At 42.3% G+C, this 26,186-nt stretch overlaps 2 protein-coding genes across 3 annotated transcripts; both read right to left on the bottom strand.

Moving 5' to 3' along the window:
- Window positions 1-303: 303 nt before the first annotated feature.
- Window positions 304-19,527, bottom strand: baz2a (bromodomain adjacent to zinc finger domain, 2A). The gene is made up of 30 exons (XM_039799926.1): window positions 19,438-19,527; window positions 17,970-18,093; window positions 16,942-17,832; window positions 14,082-16,034; window positions 13,601-13,876; window positions 13,076-13,450; window positions 12,881-12,944; window positions 10,453-10,561; window positions 10,244-10,345; window positions 9,846-10,068; window positions 9,641-9,702; window positions 9,485-9,550; window positions 8,993-9,382; window positions 8,640-8,894; window positions 8,319-8,533; window positions 8,142-8,216; window positions 7,844-8,018; window positions 7,686-7,748; window positions 7,456-7,600; window positions 6,739-7,349; window positions 6,292-6,631; window positions 5,894-6,049; window positions 5,597-5,757; window positions 5,088-5,153; window positions 4,672-4,955; window positions 4,455-4,590; window positions 4,143-4,289; window positions 3,606-3,838; window positions 3,315-3,458; window positions 304-2,147 (listed from the first exon to the last, which is right to left on the bottom strand). The coding sequence occupies exons 2-30, from the start codon at window positions 18,091-18,093 to the stop codon at window positions 1,988-1,990; spliced, it is 8,001 nt and encodes a 2,666-aa protein (XP_039655860.1). The 5' UTR covers window positions 19,438-19,527; the 3' UTR covers window positions 304-1,987.
- Window positions 19,528-21,411: 1,884 nt separating this feature from the next.
- Window positions 21,412-25,923, bottom strand: LOC120558671 (prostaglandin E synthase 3-like). Of its 2 annotated transcripts, none has more exons than XM_039799786.1 (8): window positions 25,717-25,923; window positions 24,209-24,322; window positions 23,984-24,053; window positions 23,752-23,850; window positions 23,510-23,599; window positions 22,709-22,766; window positions 22,493-22,519; window positions 21,412-22,386 (listed from the first exon to the last, which is right to left on the bottom strand). In XM_039799786.1, coding segments are annotated over exons 1-8 (480 nt in total). In that variant the 5' UTR covers window positions 25,719-25,923; the 3' UTR covers window positions 21,412-22,366. The 2 variants fall into 2 exon arrangements, with proteins under 2 accessions (XP_039655720.1, XP_039655719.1); XM_039799785.1 differs by having other exon boundaries at window positions 22,493-22,520; window positions 22,698-22,766; window positions 25,717-25,917.
- Window positions 25,924-26,186: the final 263 nt, after the last annotated feature.

Raw genomic sequence — 26,186 nt, 5'->3', positions numbered from 1 at the left:
AATGCATAACCTCTCAAAGGCTCTAGATCTGTTCCTGTTGGTTTATAGCCATGTGCAGTATATCCAACTATTTCAGGGGACAGACGGGGCTGAAGCCTATCCCAGCATGCACTGGGCCCAAAAAGGTCGCCAGTCTTTCATACACACAAAGATTGAGAAAACATCTAGTTATGGGTATTGACCTAACTTGCTGTGGGAGGAAGCAAGAACACATGACAGAAACCCCAATTTTAAGAGAAACGTGGAGAACACACAGAAAAGAATCAGATAGGACAGAGAAAAAAAAAAAAAAAAACTACTAGATACTCTACTAGATGTGGTTTTTATTCAACTCACAGTACATTCTACAGATGCACACGTGTTACATCACCTTAATACAACAGAGTCTTGTAATACCTCCTCTTAAAAATGACGAATTGGTCCTAAAAATATAAAGGAACAAATTTAAAGTCACCAAAACTGTACATTATTAAAAATTCACTCAACACCACATTTGGTTTTCATGTCTTTTTTTTTGTTCTTTTTTTGAAAAAACGTCCGTCTCTTTAAGTGTAATAAGGGACAACAAAGTTTATTTTCCTATCAACGGATTTGAGTTCAGTGTAAGAAACACGTTTAAATAAAAACCAGACTGTGGAGTCATCCTGTCGCCTTCATAGCACACCAACCATGCCAAGCAACAGCATACATTGGCCCTTGTAAAGAAAAAAAAAATAATAACATTAAAAAGGAATGTTAAGACAGAAAACCAGGCAGGAATGTGCCCAATACCTCAAACCTCTTTCGCAATTCTAGTCTTTAAAACGGGATGAGGGTTTTAGCCTCGTACGCAACTACTTTTTGATGTTTTCACATGGTCAGATGAGTTACAGACAAACAGAAGTACATTTTCAACACAAATCAGTTGCAGTTTTAAAGCTGCAAACACTACCTTGTCTGGTCAATGTGAGCCATGTGTTGCAGTAGCATTCTCGCAGTTGTATACAGCCTGTGACACAGTTCAGGTACAACTAGATGATAATTTACTCTTAACAAGAGTGAAATATAAGACTGACTGACCAACACTAAAAAAAGTCCCCCAGTTTCAGAAACCAGTGTATTTCCCACAGCAGCAGGTGGTGGGTATTTTGTGTGTGAAATTGTGTGCATGTTAATGTGTGTGATGGTAAAAAGGGTGTATGTGTGGCGTGCGAGACTTTAAGTGGAGGTTATACAACGTCTACTTGTGACAGTCCAAGAACAGATTCCTTTTAGTTTAACTGGCCTTTTCAGAAATCGTCTAGACATCTCTATAAGGTAATCTGTACACATTAACTACAAGCTATTGCTATTAAATAATCCCAGCTATTGTAATCTTTATATATATTTATATATAGAATATATAATAAAAATATAGAGCAATAAGACCACATTACATTACATTTCCATTGAACAGGTAAGAAATGGGCCGAGCTCAGTGAAGAGGTTTGATCCATTTTGTCGTTGAGCGGTGCTAAGCAGGTCCAGTACGTAGCCGTTAGGCTGCAAAAGTGTTTACAGTCCCTGACTTTCAGTAGGAGTCTAACCTGGCCTGAGACGGTCATCACCCCACAAGCAAGGCTTGACCGAAGGCCTCGCTACGACATAGGGCTTGTGAAAGGACGTGACAGCAGAACGCAAACAGGAGATGGGGTGCTGAGGTGAAAATGAGGAGACACCAAAAGGGGGGGGGAAGTAAAAGTGAAGAGAGACATGTTCTCACTCTCTGTAATGGGGAATAGGTACAAGTTCAAGCCAGTTCAGCTGTGGGCCTGAAAAAGATGTGGCCAGTAGAGGAAAAAATAACAGACAATTAGCCAAAATCTATACATATATACCTATACATGAGAGAATACACATAGCTGGAAGAACCTCCAGACAGTCTTAGCAGTAATGGAGAGAGTGTGACTGGGACGGTGACAGCACCAACAGTCTATAGCCCCACCATCAGGGGGAACGTTGTAGGCATCTATTTGTCCTTATTTGAGTAGAACTCCGCCCAGCGGCTCTCAAAGAAACGTCTCATGGTGTGTCCAGCCATTCCCACCTCTGACGTGTCCTCGTTGAACTGCTCACAGTTGTTGAAGACGAGCTCTGCGTCTGCTGCAAACTCCTCGCAGCTGCAGTACCTGAGACAAGGAAACAGAGGAGGGAAAAGACGGATGTTAAAAAGTACCAGAGACAGACTAAATATTCCTGGAGAGCCTCCTTTCCCGGACCGGTTAATACGAGTTAAGGCTCTGACACACCAACCCGATTATCGGCCGTCGGACAGTCTGGCGAGGTCGGTGACTCGAGTCTGTTCGGTGTGTTCCGTGCCGTCGTCAGTCGCAGGAGCCGTCGGCATCCATTTGGGCCGATTCAACAAGTCAAATCGGCCAGTGGGCAGTCGGACTCAAGGACCAATCTGATTGGTGGAGTGCTCTGCTCAGTGCTTCTTCCACAAGAAGAAGCCCAAGAGCTGACAACGCCAGTATCTTCTTATTACTAACCATCGTATTTTCTTCCGTTCAGTGAGTAATGACAACAACGATCCTTTTTGACTACTATCAACACTCTCTGATGAAAACAATGACTGACGACAGCGTGCTCTGTGTTTACTAGGAGATGTTCTGTCATTTTTTGGGTGACAATACAGATTAGTGCCGCCTGCTGTTATGGAGACGCATTAGGTCTCTCGAACGCACAGAACGTACGCTCAAGTCGGCGTCGCTTCGGTGTGTTCCGAGGCCCTTTTTTTGACCTCAGGGAGCCGACCGTCAGGCTGGTGTGTCAGAGCTTTTAGGAAAAGTTGCTGCGTATGAAAGAATGTCGTATAGGATGTGACAGGACAGAAAACATTCCAACAAGTGGGGCATGTATATTTGTTATATAAATGTGTAACTACAGCACAATCAATTCTTGGTATTTTTTTTTTTTGTTCCTGCAAGTTCTTCTAAGATTGTATTGGGATTGTGTACTTGATTTTGTCCTATTTATTGGCATTTTAGAATATTATCTATTAATGGTTTCAGTGTAACATATTTGACTGTTTTGTACTTTTGATATTTATGATGTTTCCCATTTCTACGACAGTTGTATAGTCAATATTAACCTCTTTTCTGTCGACTAATTGTTTGCAAGCTTATCGTTAGTCCTATTTGCTATTAGCCACTGAAATTGTTTTTAAATTTCATTGAGTAAGTTGAGGGGAATGCTCCTCAATGACCCTTGATAAGTGAACATTTAACTATTGTGCTAGTGAGCTAATAAATGAAAGTAGTACTGATGAAACGTGTAGCATGATCTGCTCTTACCCTCCCTGTAGCAGTCTCTCTCTCATGGTGAGGAAGTCCATGGGGTTCTTGATGATGCGGCGGTAGCCTGGCACCAGGCGGGGGTTGACGGGTTCAAGGAACGGCCAGGCGTCTGCATGAGCCTCCATCTCCATTAGAATGATCCTGGCAGGAAATAAAATAATTAACACAGTTCCACAACAAGATAACCGTAAAAACAAACGTCACCCTGTAGACTCAAATCCTGTTGTGTAACATCAATTAGCTCTTTCTGCCTGCAAGTGGCTCGACCGCGATGAAGGCGGGGCTTACTCGCAGAAGGTGAGGTCAGGCTGGTTGCGGGTTGTCATGCGACGGCGTTTAGCCGCGCTTCCTTCTCCAGGGTGACGGGAAGATGAGGGGGGTGTCACGGTCTCCTTGTACCGCGTTGCCATGCCGCCACTTTTGCGTCGTGTTGTCATCTCATCTTCAGAGCTGTCGTCTTCATATCTTCTCTTTTTCACCCTGGTTCTCTTTTTGGACGAGCGTGGTGAATCACAGTCCTCCTGAGAGACAGAGTGAACAAGAAGCAGGTTGAGCCGATGAGGAACTGTCCAGTTCTTTTAAATTTCCTTTTTGTTTATGATTCTTTACTTTTGTGGTACTCGTTTCTCAATATGCACCAAAATACCAAGTCAAAGGTTGTATATGAAAACCTACTTGGCAATAAACCTGGTTCTGGTGAAGAAAGAGAAGAAATTACTTCAAAAAAAGGAAACAATTACTACAAAATGCTCCAGATTCAAAAGATTTTTTCCTGTAAATTGTGTTAAAGTTTTTTTATTCAAGAATCACAGGAAGGGTTCTGACCTTAGCAACGCAGGTGGGACAAAACCAGTCTCCCTCTGGCACCTGGGTGATTTTGGGCCTCAGGCAGTACATGTGACAGCCACGATCACAGCCGTCACAAAGCAACAGGCAATCATCGTTGTCTCCCTTCCTGCAAACCTGGCAAGTCTGGATACAAAGCAGAGAATATATTGATACAGTATAATAATATTGACATAATGACAACAAATTTGAATTTGGTGTTACTTTTTTTGGAAGCACACCTCATAAAATCACACAAACAAGTAAGTACACCAGAGTCTAAGAACAATCTTGCAAGGTAAACTTATTTACCACTTTTGTCACAGATCTCTCCCAAGCAATGGCCTTCTCCAGCTGAAGTAAACACAGACAGACCTGGGGAGCGCTGCGGCAGCGATCCAGAGCCTGCCGCCATGTTCGTAGTCGAGACGTGATCTCACTTTCCAGACTGGATGGAAGAAAATATATATTTTTTTAAATAGATTTAAATAAATAAATAAATATATATATATAAGCCTCTTCCTCTCACCTGATGGCATCCATGGGATGCTCTTCTCCTGGGGTAGGGGTGAGAGGAGCGAGGCGCATCACTTCGGCTGGGTTCCAGAGCGGCTCCTTCAGGTAGCGTCTCTCAATATTTCGCTCAAGGTTGGCCAAACGCAGCACGGCCAAGTCCAGCGGGTGTGTGGCGATGCGTGGAAGGCCAGACCACTCCTTCTTAGTTCGCACAATCCAGTCATCACGTGGGTCGGCGTCATGTTCATAGTATTGGAGGTCATCACGTGTGGAGTCTGGATCTGGGATTGTGTAGGGCTTAAAATAGAGTTGAGACACGGAGAGTTTAAGTATCAGTGAGGGAGGTAACTAATCAGTTAAGTATATAGAACTTAATTTTTCCAAAACTAAAGAATTGAGGCATTGTTTTATTATGATTTTAATGGTTACCTGAAATTCTGGCATTGGTGTCTCTGTGTTGGACTCTGCATCATTCATTGCACTCTGCGGTGCCGCCTTGTAGAAACACAACAAGCAGATACGAGGTTTCACTACTTCCCCAGATGTTTTCATAGTGTTGTGAATGGAACACACAGCTCTCAGCACATGGCCACATATTAAGCCAAATATGTTAGTATTCGGTGATTTTTTTGAAAATTTTATAAAACATTTTATTTAATCATTTTCAGTCTATTAGAGATTTTAAAAGCAGGGAGATCACAGTAAATAAGAGGAGCGAAATGTTGAATGACGTGGGTAGGGTCTCCACAGGGGTGCAGTCCAAATATTATTTGTTCTGCACATATCTCGTAGAATCACATAAAAAAAGCCACTCATCATTTATCATGGTATTGTAGTTGTAAAAAATCCTCAAACTATTCATTTTACTTTGTTAACTGTTGTTAACAGTTGTTTTGATTAATCAGACAATGCAGAATAAGTGACATGATATTTCTTACCTTGAGATGGAGGTCAGCGGCAATGACCCGCTGCTCCAGGTCCTCCACCCACTGTAGGGCGCTGATGTCAGTCTCCATTGTCTTCTCCTGCACTTGCCAGGGCTGCTGCAGAGCCTCTATTAGCACATCCTTCTCCTCTACCTTTGACTTAAATATAGGGTCTAGCCGGAAAGAACCCAAGAACAGTTGTGAGGATAGCGCAGGGCGATATGCAGAACGACTTTTTGCACAATCATGTAAGCTGTGTAACAAATTTCACAACACAACTGAGACGATCCATTTACCAACAATACTCACCGTCAATAGGTTTGGTGCACATCTCAGCCAAGCTCTCCATGTGTTTGGCCAAATGCTTATGGAGCACCCTCTCCCTGATGCCCCTTGGATGGAGGGCCTGTAAGGTGCTATACAGTTCCTCTGGATCCTTGATCCACCACCAGCCACGCACCATAGCTGGAAAAGAAACATGCATGCATTATATTACACATTACAAATAAGACAAATACACTAGTTGTGTTTTTCACTGAGAACAATAAATGACCATGTTTTATATTTTTTGTACATTTTTGGACACTAAATGTCCTACATCCTTGGATTAGCTCAGTCATATAGTTCAGGAATTGTTGAATGTGGTAGAAGTCAAAAGAATTTGAAAGAAAACACGACTTTTTTTTTTTTAACCAGATACTACTTACATGCTGGTATGGGCTTGACCACCAGTTGTGTGAAGTACTGCTGCTCAAGCTCTTGGAACACAGAGTTGGGAGGGCGGCCACGGCGCTTGGCTGCAGCTCCTCTCAGCCCTCTGCGTGCAGGACTGCTGCCTCTGCTACCTCTCCTCCGCCTGCGACCTGGCCGCGGGGGGGTAGTTGGAGCAGGCGTGGCAGGAGGAATGGGAGCTGGAAGAAGCTGAGGAAGAGGTGGTACTGGGGCACAAACGGGAACAGCAGAGGCAGGTAGTGTAGAGGCAATGCCCTGTGGTGTTGCTGGGGTCACAGCGTCAGCGGGAGTCAGGCCAGGCAAGAGCGGGTCCGGCTGGAGGGGTAGGGAGAGATTATTTATTTATACATCACACCGAAGTCTCAACATGCACAGTTCTAGCATTATTAAATGTATTTATAGTTACGATTGTGGTGGCAAACCTGCACGAGTGGAGCTGTGAGTGCGGGCAGAGCACTCAGGATCTGAGGGAGGAGTTTAGGGGGTGAGCTGGGTATCTGGGGCTCGGTCAGAGAGTTATCGTCACATGGTTGTTTGGGGAGCAGGTTGAACCACTGTCCCTGTTTCTCTGCAATCTCCTTCACACTCTCCTCCGGTCGATTGCCCTCCGGAGCATCCCCTGCTGCTGAGCATGTGCCGTTGGTCATCGCTTCCTGCGATTGGCTGAGCCAGCTCTTGAAAGCAGTCTGCGTGAGGTCAAGTGTGCCACTGTTCGGTGATCCTGGCCCTTCTTCACCCCCCGACCTGGCGCTACTTCGACGCCGGCGGCGAATCTTTGCTGTGCGGAGGTGAAGCTCCACTTCTAGTTTGATTTTTCGGGGGCGTCCTCGTCCTCTTGGCCTGCTCATGAGGGATGCAGTGCCAGGGAGGGGGTCCTCCTCCGGGGACGAGGTCTGGGCCTGGGCAGGGGTAGCAGAGGAAAAAGAAGTAGGTAGAGCAGGAGGGGGAGTAGTAGGCATAGCGGTCTCCTCAACTTTGGGCTCCTTTTTGAGGAAGGTGACTGGAACCTCAGCTACAAGGACTTCTCCAGAAGCTGCACAATAGAAATATAAGTTTAGATGAAGATGGACAAGCCAAGGGGTTGTAAAGTCTAAAAATGCGAGCGATAACATTTCTTTCAGATTTATTCTCAGACTCACTCAACAGCTCCTCTGGCCCCTCGACCAGAACTCCTCCGAGGTGGGGTAGGGCCAAGTATCTGCGCTGGTAGCGGTCCTGGCCCAGCAATACGGCCCGCATGGAATGAGATGACTGTAGCAGCTTTTTACGGAAAAATGCTTGCCGCTGCAGAAATCCAAAAGCAGAGGAATATTCAATATAAAGCAACATAAATGTATAAAGAACTCATTCTGTGTAGCAGCAGGCTTACCTTGGCTAGCTTATCTATCTGCCTTTCAAGCTCTGGAATGCTGGCATTAGTAGGGCTCTCACTCTGTAACAGAACAAATTAAAAATTAAAAGTAGGAAAAATTAATTTCTAATACTGAAAGAAAAAACAACAAAAAAAACACAACAGCAGACACGTACATCACTGAGTTTGGGCTCTTCTTTGCGTGCACGCCGGTTGCTTCTCTCTGAGACTAGGCCACTCTCCTCCATACTGAGGTTCTCTTCCTCGGCCACTCTGGCACTCCGCCTCCTCTCCTCAAAACACAGCTCTTCCTCTGATCGTCCTGTACGACGCCCTAGTGCCGCCTTCAGTCTGCAAGGGAGAAAACAATCAGGATCAACATGTCCTACGGCTCTTTGCTTTCATTACAAAAAAAAAAGATCTGAGTAAATTGTAAAGTTTTCTGTATTTGAAGAGAGAAAATCATGATCTTACTTGCGCAACTTCCCCTCAATGATCCACTTGTTCTTCCTGTAAGTTGCCATGTTTTCTAATGTGTTGTCAATGTCACTGAAATATAAATGCACACATTAATAAAGTTAGAAAAATGTGGTAGTAACAAACTTTTAGGTTCAAGAGTATCCTACAGGATAAATGAGATCTTGTTCTGACCTCGTCACAACGTTGCTGCTGTTGAGCTCGTCCACCAGGAAACCCAGGATGGCTGCCTTGGTGTCCGGAGGCAGGGCGTGAAATGTTTTGGTCCTCAGTGTGTTGCACACTTCTGTCTCATAATCATGAGACTCCAAAAAGACGCGTAGTACTTCTGAGACTGTGCTGCGGGTCAGCTCCGACTCAACCAGCTTTTCCCCAAGGATCTTTACTGACTGAACGTTGGAATGAGGAGGAAAATATATATATAAAATATAGAGTAAAATGTTTATCACTCAGGGATGGCATTAATGGAGAAAATGCTAAAACTGTATCACACACCTGATAAAATGATGGCAGGCCTGGATCATGGAGTGCAGCCTCCACCAGCTTTATCAGTAGGTTCTGGACCTCTCCTTGGCTGTCACCCAGGCCTAAGAGGCCCTCCTGCAGGGTAGCAAGGCTGGGGACGTCCTTGGGTATATTAAGACCAATCATCCTTCCGTAGCCATGTAGGAACTCAACCACAGTCAGGCAGTGTGCAAAGGCTTTGCCAGAAAGAACCACACCAGGTATGTGGGACAGCTCTGGCAGCGGCTGATGGAGACAAAGTTCAAAAGGCCATGATTAATATCATCTGCACCGTGTGCCATCACAGTGCCAATAGAGTAGACTAAAGGAATTACAAAACTCACTTTATGGTCAGTGAGACACATGTCCTCTGTGGGCTTTTTCAGCTCTTCTGCGATCAACTGCTGCCTCCTCCGCTCCTCCAAGCGTCTCTGGGCCTGCGCTCTCCTCTCCGCTGCCCTCTTAGCTGCCAGAGCAGCCTGAGCTGCCGCCTCTGCCTCTGCCTGGGCTTTAGCCAGAGCCTTGGCTTTACTCCGAGCACCCAGCACCCTCTTACCCTGGGCTATGCGCTCCTCATCGGTCTGCTGTACTGGTGGGGGAGCCTCAACCTTGACTGACCTCCTGCGGCCAGGCTTCTTGGGCTCTGCAGCAGACCGTGATGCAGGCTTTGTGGCCTGTGGGGCTGTCGGGTCTGTTGGTAGAGCCTTCAGCTCTAGGTCCTTGGCTTGCTCAAGCTGAACCGACAAAAGGGAAAGAAAGAAGAGTTGGAGGTGAGGAAGAGATGGTGTGGAGGAAAAAGCTGATTAATCATTGGGTGTTGAGTGTTTTGTCTTTACCTTGGCTTTCTTTTTTTCCGCTTTCATCTTCTTAATCTTCGTATCCTCCCTTTTCTTCATTCTTGCCTAAATAATAAAAAGCAGCAACAGAATCAGGATGAGATGTCAAAAGCACAACAGGTCAACATTAGGAATAACATGAACAGAACTACATACCTTTTTCTTCATTTTCTTTTTGATTTTTGCAAGTTTCTCCTTTTCCTCCTCTGTGAGAGCTTCTATAAAAAAGGGAATACACACAATTAGCTCAGTACAAACTTGTTATGTGCAAGTCATCTGGTTTTCAAGACTCATGTATGCCAAGTCTTAACTAATAGCTAAAACACATCTCTGTACACTCCTCCAGTCTACATCCACTCACCCTTGGCTTCAAGTTGCTTCAAAAGCTTGGCGTCAACTTTGCTAAGGAGATCAACCATCTTGGGTTTGGGAGGTCTACCAGGGCGACGGGCCTGCCCTCCCTTCAGGCCACGAACCCTGCGAGGTTTCTCTTTATCAGGGTTTGGAGGTCGACCTCGCCGGCCAGTGATGGCCATGATCATAGATGGAACCTCCTCATTAGCCAAGAGGACCCACTGCTTGCCCTGTAACACGTGTAGAGAACAATGAGTCCCCAAATCGGTCTTCAACACATTTCTGACATGTTTGTAAAACCATGAGTTTTATCCTAATCCTTTCAATCTGTCAATTATTTTACTTTCTTCTCACATTGAAAAAAAAAATATATATATAGAGTAGTACTTAGAAAAATATACAGACCTCAGGAGTTTCTTTTTCTTCATAAAAATCTCCAACAGGCATGCGTGGGCTGAAGCTGAAGTGTTCTCTGCTGACCACACTGTCTGTGTGTCTCTTCAAGTACTGGAAGAAGCAATAGAAAGTACACGGACATTATTGCCTTGAAAGACTATTATTTTAACAATAACTTTAAAGATACTTATGGTTTGTTTAATAGCCAAGAAAAGTACCTTTATTATTTCAGGGAACTGCTTCATCCTTCTTCCACAAGGTGTGTAGTACCAGGTTTCGCCCTTCATGCGGTTCTCCATTTTCTTAACACGAATCTCCCTCTTCCAACTTCAGTTAAGAGAGTTCATATTACAACAAGAGCATAGCGATCAAACTGGAGTTGGAGTTATACAAACACTGCACACATTTGAAAACCTTTTAAAAGCTCTTCTTTAGCAATTCACAAATGTACTATTGTTAACATGCATGTTTTTTTTCCACTGGAATCAACTGATAGATGAACATGGACAGCACATTGAAATGTATCTAGTCACACTGAAGGATTACCAAATGATTTGTATAAACTAAGGTTTAGTCGTGACAGTTAACCAACCAAGTCAGTAATCATGCTTGCTGGGCATGTTTTGGTTAATGGTTCTGGATTTATTTAATAATGTTGACGAACTGACCGAAGAGCCGGTTATTAACCCAACTTGTGTCACTGAACCGGGAGAATCGAGTGACATACGTCAATGAACCGACTCACTCCTGTTTTTTTCTTTTACCTCATTCGTGCCGTTGTGTGTAGCTGGTATTCTTCTGCTACTGTGTGTGTAGTAATCTAGCTCATTAGCGCCTCCACTGGAGTGGTGGTGGTAGAATCAATCAGGAAATGAGCTACCTAGACCGCGCACCAGGCTACTGAACGAGACTGAATGCAACCGTGCAACCGGCTGGCCCGCTCGAGTCTAATGTAATCAAGCGGTGTCTTGGTTCTCGGCAAGTTTGAGTTATTAACCAAGACTTGTTTCTGGTGCATCTTAGATGATTGTGTTCATGGCAATTCACACATTATCGATGGGGAAGTACATCACATACAAATACACGTCATGTTATCTTGGTAGTTATGGTAAGTTAAATGTTAGAGAAGTGAATGTTGCTACATGGTAGGTAGGCTGTCATGAGGAGACCGCGCACCAGGCTACTGAACGAGACCGTAACGACCGTAACCAAGGGTACTGCATGAGTCTATATTCAAACGGGTGTCTAGGTTCTCGGCAAGTTTGAGTTATCAACCGATCCCGGAAGCCTTTATTTCTCGTGCATCTTAGATGATTGTGTACATACAAGTTCATAGACTACGTTATCGATGGATATCACATACAAATACACGTCATGTTATCTTAGTAGTTAAGTTAAATGTTTGTTACATGGTAGGTAGGCTGTCACAAGGAGACCGCGCACCAGGCTACTGAACAAGAACGTAACCGTGCCTAATGCATGAGTCTATGTAATCAAACGGGTGTCTAGGTTCTCGGCAAGTTTGAGTTATCAACCGATAGCAGAAGCCTTTATGTCTCGTGCATTTTAGAATTGTGTTCATGGAAATTCATAGGCTACATTACCAAGGGGAAAGTATTATAATCACATACAAATAGGCTACATGTAATGTTATCTTGATAGTTATGTTAAGTTAAATGTTAGAAGTGAATGTTGCTACATGGTAGTTAGACTGTCACGAGGAGACCGCGCACCAGGCTACCGAATGTAACCGTGGCCAGTGTGTGAGTCTAGTGTCGGCCAGTATGAGTGTGTAAATAGTATGTCAAGACCGAATGTAACCGCAACCGCTCGAGTCTTCCGCGGTGTCTTGGTTCCTGGCGGGGGAAGTAAACGCGCGACCACCAACCCCCTGCGTGCGAGTGCCCCCGCCGAGGGCACGTGAACCGGTGACCGAATCTATTAACTCGGTAGGCCAACCAATGACCATCCGGTTGAACTGACTCGCGTAAAAGAGTCGGTTGCCCCATCACTATTATTTAATATTTTAAGAAGAAAAAAATACTCAACTGTACAGACAAAGATTTTGGGTTATGACAGTCTTATGACAACCCGGCTTGCTATTAAAAAATGTTTTTATATTCGCTAACAGTGATTTTCAAAGTTTAGTCTATATCCTTGATGTTAGACTTCTGGGGTTGCTCCGGTGCCGCAGAAAATTCTGCCGGATGCACGCATTTTAAGTTTCCTTCCGCTTTCTTTGTGTTGGAATTTTAAATTTGGTGGATTAATGAGGACTATTGTTGACTGCTTCTCAGATCTCTGCAGGGTAAATTGAGACAGCTAGCTAGGCCATCTGTCCAATCAGAGTTTTCACTCGCACGACTATTTTGCAGAGTGCAGAGCTTAGCGCCGCCCAAGACGATTGTGATTGGTTTAAAGAAATGCCATTAAACCAGAGCATGTTTTCCTCCCATCCCCGAATGCTATGTGGAGTAGCCAGACCCTCCTTCAGCGCGCTTTGGAGGAGGGACTGGCCAAGTAAGACAATCTAAAGTGTAATGGCACAGGAAAGCATTTTTGGTAAACAAACGATTGGAGGAATAATAACAACAACAACAACAACAACAACAACAACAACAACAAAACTCCATAAGGGAACATTACCCATGCTGCATTGGGACCTGAACCTGCTCCTCAGTTGCAACCCTCCTCTGTCTGTTAGATTCACCTGTTCAAGAAAATGCACACAATTGAGATAAGCATTAGATTTAGTCGAACGGTGATATTATGTCATATTATGCCATTACATGATGTGGAACCCCCTCACAAAAAAACAAAACAATTAACCTTCTTCATTACCTGCAGCAGAGCTGTCATCATCATCATCAACATCAGCAGCAGTTGTTTCAGCATCTTGTTTAGATGTTTTTGCCACGTTTCCTTCTTGGTCTTGTTTCTTGACCCTTTTCGCCTTCTTGGGTTTCTCGATTGCTGCGCTATTAGCTGAAACGTTGGCCAGAACAGCTTCAATTGTGGCTGTGATGGAATCAACCTCTCCTGTGGGAAGCCCAGCCTCTCCACATGAACCTGATGTGTCTTTAACCTCCACCTTGAGAGACTTCTTCCTCTTTCTGCCCTTGGTTACCTCCTCTTTATTGCCTCCCTCTTCATCAGTCTTCCTCTTATCCGCTTTAGGGGTTCTAACCCGAGGCTTCCGCTGGGCCTTCTCAGGAACTTAGAATAAGAGAAAAAAAATTTTCAAATCAAATCTAATATTTTAATATTTACATTTAAGATTTTGTTAAAAAAAAAAAAAAAAAAAAAAATAATAATAATAATAATAATAATAATAATAATAATAACAACAATAATAATGTTGAATACCTGGGGTTTTTATCCATACTGCCTTTGGATCTCGAGGTTTGCGTGGTTTCCCTGGGGTTTTCTGCTGCCCTCCAGCAGCTGTCACAATCAGATCAGTTACTGGTTGGAGTGGGTGTACAGCAGGGGCCTCTGCTGGGGTACTGAAGGCGATGAAGTTCTCATCTCTCATCTTGAAACTCGGGGGAGTCATTGTCTCATTAACTGTGGTCTTAATGCTAATGCGTCCAGCCGAGTCTGGTGTATCATGTCCTCTGGGGCCCCACTCTGCTTCAGGTCCTGAGATGAAACACCAAGAAAATTAAATTGTGTCAGCAGAATTCAGAAAAACAGGATAATTACATACAAAACAGAGAGACGAGTAATCTGTATTGGAAATACATACATCTCTATTGGCTGACAATGAAAGCAATTTCTAATTGACTAAATCACTTTTTTATGGAGGGAAAGAGATAATAGTTTCCGTTAACTATTTAGAATGTACCTTGATGACCTGGATGAGATGACACAAATGAGTGCGAGTTGGACGAGTCACTTGAGTGGACAGAAGGCTCTTCCATCTGAGAAGTGTTGTTCAGGGAAGACTCTAGCATGGATTCTCCTGTGATTTGACAGCTGTCCTTGGTCTCTTCTGCCTCAGACGTTTCCCCTTCCCTGGAGGAGCCCAACGTGGCATCTCTGGAGTCTTCCACAAAATAGCTGCTATCTCTAGTGGTGTCAAATGCAGTAGATTGTTCGTCATCTGCATGGGAAGTGCTGTCAAACTGAGAAGTGTCCTTCCTCAGGTGAAAGCTGCTGTCAAAGTGAGTGGAGTCGTCTACGAATGAGCTATCACCGTCTAGAAGAGAGGTCTCTTCAAAGACAGAGCTGACGTCAATCCTAGAGGGGCTGTTAAACGTTGAATTGCCATCAAAGTGAGAAGCTGCATGTGAAGAGTTATCAAAACCTTCTTCATCAGTCAGATGTTCTATCCTTGTGCTGTGGAGATGTGAAGACTTTCTCAGTGGAGTCTGCTCCACCAAGGAGTCCTCTGCCTCACAGATACTGCTTTGCATGTGGTGCTTTTCAGAAGCCGTCTGTTTATTCTTGGGCTTTTGATCAGGTGTGACTGTGGTCTGCAAGGGCTTCCCAGGAAGATCTGTGAGGGATTTGGGTGAGCAAATTTCAGATTTATTAGTCTCAGTAGCTCCCACCTTCTGTGATGTCCTTATCGTGCCCGTATCAAGCTGAGAGAGGTGTTCCTCTGGTTTTCCATTTCTTTTGTTAGCCAACGTTTTTCTATCCTCATTATGACTATAGTGCTCTGCCCTGGGAGACGGCTGCTTCAGCGCATGAAGAGGAGTGGTGTTAGGAGGATGCTGCTCAGAGTCAGAACTTTGGACCACTCCAGACTCCATTGCAAAGGGGACAGACACCAAGGCAGGAGGGGCGGACACCGGTGCAGTCCTGGAGGCTTGAGTGGTTAGAAGAGGTAGGGTAGACCGAGGTCGGACTGTAAGACTTTCATGGGCTGCTGGAGAGGGTAAGGTCACCGCTCCTGGTGGTGATGCCGCTGCAGACGCAGTTGAAAGACCAGAGTCAGCAGCTGCAGAAGTGTTTGTCTGATGCTGGGGTTTGGGCGCTGGGTCACAAGGTTTACAGCCAACTGAAGGAGTCTTTGACAGAGACATAGGAGATGCAGGTGTTGATAAACAAGAGCCAGGTGGTGTTGAGGTTGAAGATCCTGATGCTGACATTAGAGGTGGAGCCACACCGGCGGATGAGGATTTTGCACCCACTGATGATGTAGCAGGTATTAATTTTGGGGGTCCAGACTTTCCGACAGACTCCGATGAAGAAGAAGAGAATGGAGGGGCTGAAGAAACTGCTGCAGGTCTAGACACACTATCAATCGAAGCAAGAGGTGTAGACAACGTTTTAGTTGATGCAGGCAGGGAGGAGGAAGAGGGCCCCACTGACAGATGCTTGGATCCAGCAGGGGATGTCTCAGTCACAGCAGAAGTGGGAGGCCTGAGGCCTTGCTTCATTAGAGGAGGTGAGGAAAGTCTGGGTGGAGCAGCTGGAGATGGAGCAGAGGACACATTGGGGGGCATTGAGATTTGTGGTGGAGCAGATTCAACGTCAGGGGATGATTCTATAGGGGGCCCAGGGGCAGATGTGGGACACTCAGAGACAGCAGGACCCGTAGAGACCCGAGGAGGTGTTGAGTCCGTGGTAGATTCAGAGAGCTGAGATGACACAGACAGGGGAGGCGTATTAACAGCTGGCTCTCTGACTAAGGAAGCCATTTCTGGATGCTGAGCTGCTGGCTGTTCAGAATGCTGACGGTAATCAGGTCCCTCATGAGCCGCACTTTTGGGTAGTCTATGGGCAACAGGTGCCCTTTCCATGCCATTATAGCTTGCATCGACCTCCTTGACAGCTTCTCTCGTATGCCCTGAAAGAGAAAAGAATAAACAAAATATTCAACAACAAAAAAAAATAACGTTGGTAAGTGTTTTTCAATGATGAACTCACAGTGAGTGTATTATGTATTGAAGCATTTGATGGTCACTGTTTTACATAATCAAACAGTGGCATCTGCTGGTTGAATTTTGGCACTATCCCACCGCTGAGCACTAGCAGTGAGACTGGCCCGATACCAGACATTCATGTGCAAAAAAAATAACTAGGACTGAAACATCATTTTTAATTATCGATTGATTTGCTGACTACTTTGTCAACTAATCATTTTGTCTATAAATATAGTGAAAAGTGGCCATCACAATTTCCCACAGCAGAAAGTGACCCATTCAAGTGTCTTGTTTTGTCCAACCAAAAGTGCAAAACCCAAAGATATTCAGTTTAGTATTATGTAAGACTAAATAGATAAATAAAATAACAATAATTACAATAATTAATGAAAAAGGAAAATCTTCACATTTGAGAAGCTGGAACCAGAAATGTTTGGCATTTCTAGTTAAAACATGACAAAAATGATTAACCAATAACGAACAATACTATTCTATAGAGATGCCATCGAAAACTAAAGCAACCAGTGAGTGCCATGTTTTAATATGATCAGCAGCTGGGATGGCTAAGCCAAGTATGGGCAAAGAGGAAGAACACCACATGACTATACAAGTATCACTCAACTGGTGGCTTTAAATAAGGAAATGTATAATAGAGGCAACGGAGGAAATTTGGAGGAAAAGTTGTAGAGATACCAGTAGTGTCAAAATGTAGAACTGACCAATTCCGGGCACAAATGTAATAGTAATTACTTTTAAATAGAACACAAAAGGACTGATGGGATCAAATTAGTCAAAAAGTTCTATAAAAATGTAAAAGTGTAAAGTGGTCACCTTGCATGACAGTAGATATTTCCACATTGCTAGCATGGGGGCTCCGTTCCCTGCTGTGGCCCTTGGGTGATCCACTATCCTGCGCTGTTGACGGTGACATCATTGGTGTTGAGGACATCCCCACCAGAAGAGGGCTGCCAGTGCCCCCTCTGCCTAAACTGTGGGGCTGTGGGCTGCCACGTGGAGGAGTAAAATTCTGGGCAGCTGTGGGCATCATCTGAGCCTGGCCTTGAGGCTGAGACTGCTGGGATGGCTGTTGCTGGGGAGACGACAGGGACGGGTGTTGGGGTTGATGCTGGTAGTAGGGCATCCCATTAGGCATCAGGCCATAATGCTGTGGTTGCTGGTGCTGCTGGTGGTGGTGGTGGTGTGGGTGACGATGGGAGTGAATGTGCTGCTGCGACGGTTGATGTGGAGGCGGTTGTAGGGACTGCTGCTGGTGATGTTGTGATGGTGTAATTCCAGGATGTGCCTGACTCTGGTAGGTCCCATACATACTGGGGGAATTGTAACTTATCTGCTGTGGGCCAGGGTTACTCCTGTTCCAGTACTGACTCCCAGTAAGAGGCATGTTTGGTTGGCCTGCCACAGGGGGCTGGTGGGAGCTTTCAACACCCCCATTCAGCTGGTACTGCCCATGACCCTGGAAGTGGTGCTGTGACTGAGGCTGCACCATCCCAGGTGTAGGTTGCTTCTGGTGCATCCCGTGCCCAGGAGACGTGCCCATGGCTGGACCATACTGAGGGTGTCCTCCCCACAAGTAGTCATAGCCAATGCTGCTCTGGTGGTGGTTGCTCATGTGTGGGTAAGGAGCAGTTGGTGGGTGGGAACCAGGCACACCGGACCCGAGTACAGTAGTGACGCCATTCACATTCATTTCGCCATTCATATCTGTCAGACAAAAAAAATATTGGTCAAGTTTAAAAGAGAAGTCTGGCTCTATAAAGAACATGAACTGACACCAATTTTCACAATAAGGCTAATTTTATTTGTATTTTGATAAAGGGCATAAGGCTGAAAATACTCACTCTTCCCCTGCTGAGGAAAACTCATGGAGGACCCGTTAGTGTAAAGAGAATCCCCTGAGGAGAGTTTCAGTCCTGAGTTTGGTGAGGAGTGGGTGCCATAGTTGAAATGATTATTTGACTCCATCTAGAATAATAAAAATAACAGAAAAAAAGAAATACACAAATTTACACTCTAATATTCAAGGTCCATTCAGTAGAACATATGAAATGTAAATGTATAAAAGTGGTAGCAATTGCTTAATGGGGCTAAGATGCATGTGCCCGATCTGTATCACCACATATGAATCACAAATGTATTCTTTAATTTCCATGCAGCTTTGAAGACATTACGTAATATATACAAAATGTCAAATCATAACTGATTTTGGCAACTACAGCTTGTGACAGCACCATTTCGTTCCAACAACAACAACCATCAAAATGTCGCAGCCAGCAACAGCAGATGCCAGGCCACAAACGATAGAAGCTCATCACTACCGCTGATAAGGCGCTGCTAATGTGAGCACATCCTCCTTAATGTAACGTAACCATGATAAATGTACGGCCCAGACAGGCATAGCCACACAAACAGTATCCAAGACCTGGTGGCTTCGGCCAAGTAACAATGAAGGGATTAGCGATAATATCTAACAGTCACTCCAAGGCCTGAGGCACTCATTCCATGTCCTCGTAATACAAAAGTAACCTCTATGGATGCTTGATTTCCTAATTCAAAAAGGCCGTTGCAAAAGCAGGCGCCGCGTTTGCTAAGCCGCGCTAGCTGCGTTCTCGCACGAACAATTCGCTTTAAAGCGCTGCTAGTCAGCTGAGCTAACAACTGATACCCTACACGTTAGATAGGAGTTCAACTCATTAATAGGTTGGACATAACGTTACCGTTTACTTTGCCGTGAAACATTGAAGAAAAAATAATCCTCGCTCCAGCTCCAAGGTTATTTAGCTAAATCATCACAATAGAACCGAGCTAACACACGCTAGCAGGATAGCTAACTGATAGCATCATCAACGTTTACCCAGAGTGAGTACGGCACTTAAGCTGCGATGTTAGCTAATAGCCAGGTAGACGGTACCGCAACCACGTTGGTGTGGGTCCATGATGCCCATCAGCGACAGAGAGTCCCGCGGATGAAAATTAAATATCAACTGGTCTGTTGATAACGACTAACGTTAACTCACTTAGATTCGCTTGTTAACAGATGGGAGGCGTGCTCCCTTTTGTTCACGGGCTAACGTTAGCTAGCAGCCACATAAGTTACATTGTTTACGCTGCACGCACACAGACAATTTTTGCAGAGCATCATCCTCCCACACTGCCACCATCAAAACTTTCGCTTATATTTTAGTTAAAGCTATCCAACCTTTCAGTCCTTGGATTTTGAAGGCGCAGATGCCTCTAAAACCCTCGGAAAAACAGTTATGCCGTTGAAGACGGCACAGCGGTAAATAATAAGCAACTATGTTCCCTAACCTTTGGGTTTTAAATTAGCAAACATGGCTGGTGTGGTCCAGTGCAGCCATGATCACAGAACAGAGCAAACAGCAGCAGTGTAAACTTCCCAACATTAATCACATGATACACATCCGGTAACATTTCTAAACGAAACTTCACAAGAAAATCCCCAACAATAATAATCAAAATAACAATAACCAGAAGCATGCACTAAGGTTAATTTTATTTTATTAATAATAACAGTAGCTACTAATAACAATAACCAGAATCAAATACTAACGTTATTATTTTAGTTTTAATACTAATAGTCCTAATAACAATAACCAGACTCATGTACTAACGTTATTATAGTTTTAATAATAATAATAATGATGAAGAAGAAGAAGAAGAAGAAGAAGAAGAAGAAGAAGAAGAAGAAGAAGAAGAATCTTATATTACTATTTTATATTAATAGTAAAAGTATCCTCAAAGAAAAGTTACAAATTGCCCCGGTCATTTTATTATTATATTATTGCATTCTTATTACTGATGCATCAATATGTAACTTTAATGTGGTACCTACCTGTTATTGTTAGGTATTTACTTTATTAAACACTTTATAATTATGCTTATTATATATTAATATACGTAAATAAAGTAGTGGAGTACAAAATTATCTGAAATGTGGAGGAGTAAAAGTATTTAGTAGCATAAAATTAAAATACTCAAGTAAATTAGCCTGCAATACCAATACCTTAGAACTATATTTAAAGGAACACTTCACCCTCAAAATGATCATTCATATCGATTACTCACCCTGTGAATTCTTGAATGAAAATGTTTTTTCTCACATGCCCCCACGGTTAACAAATCCAAAAACAGAAAAAAAATATCTTGTTGTGGCCCCCTATTGCTTCACCTACTATGATTTTTTGGATTCTTCTTTAAGAATTCAAGGTAACATGGGGTGAGTAACTAATATACAAAGACTATTTTGAGGGTGAAGTATTCCTTTAAGTACTTGAGTAGATATATTTAGTTAGTTTAGTTAAACAGTAACAAAAGTGGTTAATTGCCAATGTTAATACTGATGTGAGTTTATAGCTAGTCAACTAATTTCAAATCTGTATAGGATGTACTTTTAAAAAAATTAAATTTCTCTCCAAAAAACATGTTTTATTCTTACCAGGTTTGATTATAGTTATGGTTATAGTTAAATAAAGTAGTGAAAATCCATTCCACAGTCATCCTCCTACAGAAAACAACATCAAATCTATGCTTTTATTTTAATGGGTAAAGGTAGGAAACTAGTATTGCAAATTCCAGTCACCTTCTCGGAAATGACAGTGAGGAAATCAGGCCTGAAGAGGAAGTATACTTATATATATATATATATATATATTCTGGGCCGAAGAGCCTGCAGACCTGCAGGTTTCTAGGTCCTAGCACCGAAATAGGAGTGTTAAAGTTACAACACAGATAGTACTCGAGCAGAAAAACTGTATTATAAGTATATTACCGCTACTTTTGATTTTTAACATAAATAGGGGCAGTACTGTATGAAAACAATTTCATTATCAATATTCCATACCAAACAATCTGTACAATTCAGTCATGTTCTCTAATGGTAACCAACCTTAACACAATTCAAATATTACAAGAGAACAAGGTTCAAGCTCAAGTGTTAATACAGCATGACTGTAGGCTGCTTCAGTTGCCTTTTTAATGGTTAATATTTTATCCAAAATATATTTTATGGGAAATAAATATACTAAGGAGGGTGTTTGTGGTATATTGCCACAATAACCAGGTTAGAAGCTGAACTTGCTCCCACAACTCCTCCGCCTAATTATATATTCTGTCCAAAATTACCAATTTTCAAAACATGAGGCACACTTTGTATTAATGTAAAATTAATAAAAACACATGTCAAATGTCATCTAAGAAAAAAGGCATTTAAAATGATTCTTAAACAGTTTATTAGAAAGATGTAGACAATAATAAAAAAAAAAGTTCAACATTGGTCTCCCCTTACATTTTATTGACAGTGCAAATGTAATTTGGTCATTACACGTCACCATATCGTTCAACAAGCCCTCACCGCGAGGGGGATCGTTCTAGAAGAACAAATGTAAATAACCTGGGGAATAGCAACAAACCACATGATGCTAAGGACCAACCAAGCTTTAAGCCACGGTATCAGTTGCAAAACATTTCACCTTACTTCTGCAGTTTAACATGAGTGTGCATGTTAGGAGGGTATGAAGAGAGGAACTGTAAATATACTAAATATGTGGAATCCGTTCAGATTAACAAAGTAGGTTATAAACTGGGAAGATGCTGCAATGATTTCAGAATATTCCAATTTTATAAACATTAAAACAAGTAAAGGGAAACATGTAGGCTGGAAGGTTAAGCCACAGAAACAAAGACTGGCTCCCTGGATATCCAATTCATGGGACATGGAAGGCTTTAGAGGAACCCAATCAGTAAATGCATCCAATTTGTATGATGTACATAGCTAGTGTCTTTTTAAATCAAGAGGAATTACACCAGTCGACTTACTGAAAACCACAACATTGGGAATGGGTGGGCCTAATCATTTTAAACCACAATTGATTTGAAAACAAATTGTAAACCTGTTAACACGTATTGCTCAGTTTAGGACAACTAGACAGCTTTTCCAACAAATGTGTGCTTACTTGTAATATTTAACAGTAAAACAAGATACCCAAAAAGGTGCAGTACAGCAAATGGAAGTGGAGATAGCTGCTCTGTACAATACCATGCATATCAATCTTCAGTGTACTGATCGGTCAAGAGTTTGGAGCTGAGGCTATGGATTTAAATATGGCTACTGACTCATATGTACAGTTGTTGGTCACTGCCTTCAATTTCAAGATATACATTTGTTATGATTCCTCTTGCCCTATGTTCTTCCATTTTCTTTCCAGAGTCTTACAGTCTTCTATTCCAAATCTGGCATTTCTAAAGAGTAAAGTAGAACAGAAATAACATTAAACCTTACATCACAACAAACTTATCAAAAATGGAAGCGCTCATTTACACATGTATTTGGCTCATAAATACTTACTCTCATCATCGCTATCTGCAGACTCATCCTAAAAAAGGAGACAAGGTTGAAAAATGTTACACACTATAAATTAAGATTTAATTGTTCATAATAACATGACAGCCTGACACTGATTAACATCTGATTGATGATCAGTTTTTTTCATTTTTGAATATAAGATTAATGCTTAGAAAAAAAAAAAAAAAAAAAAAAAAAGGATTCTTACATCATCTGCACCATCATCTGCACCGTCTAGATCAGGCAGGTCATCCTCCCCTCCCATGTTGTTCATCATCTGTAATATTTAACCAAAATTAAATATTAAGGAGTTCATTATTAAAACAAATGATGCTACTGCAAAAGACATCAATCTGTAAAATCTTTTGAATCTTTCTCAGTTTAAGTTTGGTTCATAAGATTTAATTACAGCACTGTACTGCAAGTTACACTTTTCTACAGCACTTGATAAGTATAAGAACTGGCAAACACTAGATTGTAGAGATGCATCAATCTCACTTTTTCTGTCCTATTACAGTATTTATATTATTGGCCAATAGCATGTACCAATTCACCACTGGCATTTATTATATACATATATTTTATTATTTTAGGGGCATTTTATACCTTCAATAGAGGGTGACAAGTGAAAATAAGACAGAAAATGAGGGAGCAGAAAGGTGGGGAATGACATGCAACCATGTTTCAGGAACCAGGGACGCTGCCATTTATTTTTTTTACCCTAAAATCTGTACCCAACTTTTATACCAATGGTGAATTATTAAGTTCTTATATTAAAAAAAAAAATACAAATATCACATTGAATTGAATTGAGACTTCTACCCACATTCTTTAAAGCATACATTTTGGGCCTTGGCGAAATGCCATGTGTAGTTTCTTCAGGTGGGCGTGTTTGTGACTTTGACTGATTGTATTAAAAGCTGAGACAACAATTTAGAAAAAGCTTTTAATTCCTAAAATGTACCTCTTCAGAGCAATTATGAATTACTTCCTCCATACTTATCAATGTATAGTGCTTACATCTGAGAATTGATCGAAGTTGCCCATCTCCTCATCCGAGTCATCCTCCCAGTCTTTCCAGTTGTTGAAGTCGACACTGAGCCAACTCAGCTGTGAACACACAAAACAGCGATTTCTCATTTATGACATTCTAAAGTTGTGCATATATTAACTGTATCATACTGTTAACTGTTAGTATGTCAAATAAATGTAGGATACAAACTGCCCTTTACATTAAATGACCATGTTTGTGTTAAACTGACCTTAGCCTTCTCTTTTGTTAGCCTCGGCCATGGCTTCCCTGGCTGTGCTTTTCGTAAATAGCACAACACTGAGCGATCTGTGCGTTTATGTTTGGATTCCTGCGTTGAGGTGGAAAGAAAATAAAGAAATATGTAAGGAGTTTGTCTGCATTTTGTACAATGCAATTTGCAATACGGTTTTAATGTTCGAAAGTAATATTAAATCAATTAAACGATTCTGTGCGTAACTTACATTTTCATCGATGGCTTCAAAAAGGTCTATTTCATTCTCATGTTTGACATTGTCTGTTCCTCCAACGCAACTGTGGAAAAAATAAATGACACTTATTTTGGGGGAAATAAAATACAACCACGTTACTCACCAAAAATACAGAGCAGAACCAACAATACATTTAACAAGAAATTCATTTAAATACAACTTGAGGGATTTACTGACAACCAACAAGAGAAAACATACCTGAAACCACACTTTGCTTTATCAAAATTGATTTTAAGGTCTTTGCTGTCTGCTACGCAGAACTCTATAAAAACGGCATCCCTTCTATCGTACCACTTGGCAGTTGCTGGATGCCTGTAAAGAAACAGAGGTCATCAAAACGTCAACACGTGTAAACAGTCTAAATAGTAAATTGTTCTCTCGATAAATTGAGTAGCCAGTTGTAATTCACAAAACCCATTCAAAGTACAGCTCTTGGTACCTTCTGAGCTTTGAACAAAAACAATGCAAATGCCTAACCTTTCCTATCTGTATAGCAGTGCAGCTTATCAGACCCACAACTTGCATAAAAAATACATAATACAGGTCACCAGGGCTGGGGACAGGTGGGAGTTAGTCTTTAGACATCAAAAAGCCTATGTATCAGGTTGCCATACAGCATCCAGTTACTGTGTGCTCCTGTATCAAGAACCCTCAAAAGTGAAACATCTGTGCATGCTAAAACATGAAAAGCCAAATTAAGAAGATGTTTCGGGTGGGTTCAGCTCAGGTTTCCCTTCATATGATGAATATTGTTGTACATTGTAATAGTTTTACCTTGTAGCTGCAAAGTTATAAGCATGCTCAAGTAATAAATGAAGTCCTGGGTGAGACCAATATCCCACGTTCACCATCAAATAATTATTTCAATTAATTATTGCTCAAGTTCATAATTGCTCAGTCTAATTTTACAGGAGTAGTTACAAGAGAAGAACATGGAAGAATCCATTGTTTTTTACCCCATTGCACAATAAAAAAAATTTGTGTGGTTAATGAGAGACTTCCAGCACAGATACATGTCAGTTGTACAACATTAGCTAATCAATAACGACTCAGCGACTTCTGTTTGTTCTTTTCCGTGAACTACATGAGTGGTAGCAATTTCTTCTTCAGCATAATTAACGACACGGTATTGATCCTGGCATTAAACTTAGCCAAATCCTCTTACACATTAACGTGGACCAATCAAGGCAGTGCGTTATGTAGAACATTTTTATTTAACGTTGCTCGCTCCCTTCACAACTTTGCAATTCAATTGCAAACATGCAGATCAACACGCAGATCCTGTGTTTTCTTTATAATGCTGAAATCATGACTTCTAACACAGACCTGATGCTAATCTAGTGATAGCCTTATACACGAAGTCGTTCAATGAACACTATTAGCTTGGCTAGCCATGCTACGCTGTTAGTTAAGCCATGCGGTGCGACTGCTCCATGCTATAACGTTAAGCAATAGTAGCAGTTTTTTTCAGCTAATGCGGGGACACCGGTCTGCCACAATAACTGCGATGTAACATTGTGTTCTTTACTAGATTCAAGCTAGGTAGCGACTTGCCGTTAGCTTATAGTCTATTGAGGCAAGGCCAACCTCCCGCCTTTGAAAAAGCATGTTGCAAAAAGCAAGGCTAACGTTAGCTAACTAGCAAAGCAGGTTGTGCTATCGCACTTTCCCTCCGTTGTACACTCATGCTACCTTCCACAACTTACATGTCTGGACGTGAAGTGAGCTTCTTTTTCGTAGGTAAAACAGTCTCTTGAAAAGAAAGGTGATGCCTGCAAAAATAAGGGATGCTGTCCACAAACAAGCAATGTAAACGCCTCTAGCCTGTGGACTCTACTCCGGATCTTCTTGCGGATCCCAGGATGAGAATGACAGTACTGACGCAGTTGGAGCGTACGTACCTACTAGACGTTTCTAGAGTTTTCAACCACAGCTGCGGGTGATGTGGAGGAGGCACCGTATAATCGTGATGTGAAAGACATTAATTTATTTGCTATGGTTTCCGTACCACCCAGTATGATCGCCTCAAATGACCTGAATCATGAGAACAATTTACAGATGAAACTGCTAGTATTCCAGGTTAAAAGAAATACACAAACAGCTAAACATATCTAAAATAATTACACAAAAGAATAGAAAATAGACGCCGTTGTGGATCCCCTGAGGAGAAGTTCGC

The sequence above is a fragment of the Perca fluviatilis genome, chromosome 5 (genome assembly GCF_010015445.1).
Source record: "Perca fluviatilis chromosome 5, GENO_Pfluv_1.0, whole genome shotgun sequence".
NCBI lineage: Eukaryota > Metazoa > Chordata > Actinopteri > Perciformes > Percidae > Perca > Perca fluviatilis.
Note: the sequence above shows the minus strand (reverse complement) of the source record. Positions and strands in the feature narration are given on the sequence as shown.

Excerpts from the sequence above, each read along its gene's own strand:
- baz2a (XM_039799926.1), bottom strand. The coding sequence starts at position 18,093 with ATGGAGTCAAATAATCATTTCAACTATGGCACCCACTCCTCACCAAAC. Across the intron at positions 16,035-16,941 it reads AATATCTACTGTCATGCAAG|GGCATACGAGAGAAGCTGTC; the intron begins GTGACCACTTTA and ends TTTCTCTTTCAG. Across the intron at positions 6,632-6,738 it reads TCACAGCTCCACTCGTGCAG|CCGGACCCGCTCTTGCCTGG; the intron begins GTTTGCCACCAC and ends CTACCCCTCCAG.
- LOC120558671 (XM_039799785.1), bottom strand. Across the intron at positions 23,600-23,751 it reads TAACAAAAGAGAAGGCTAAG|CTGAGTTGGCTCAGTGTCGA; the intron begins GTCAGTTTAACA and ends GTGTGTTCACAG. Across the intron at positions 22,767-23,509 it reads ACTTCGATCAATTCTCAGAT|ATGATGAACAACATGGGAGG; the intron begins GTAAGCACTATA and ends TAAATATTACAG.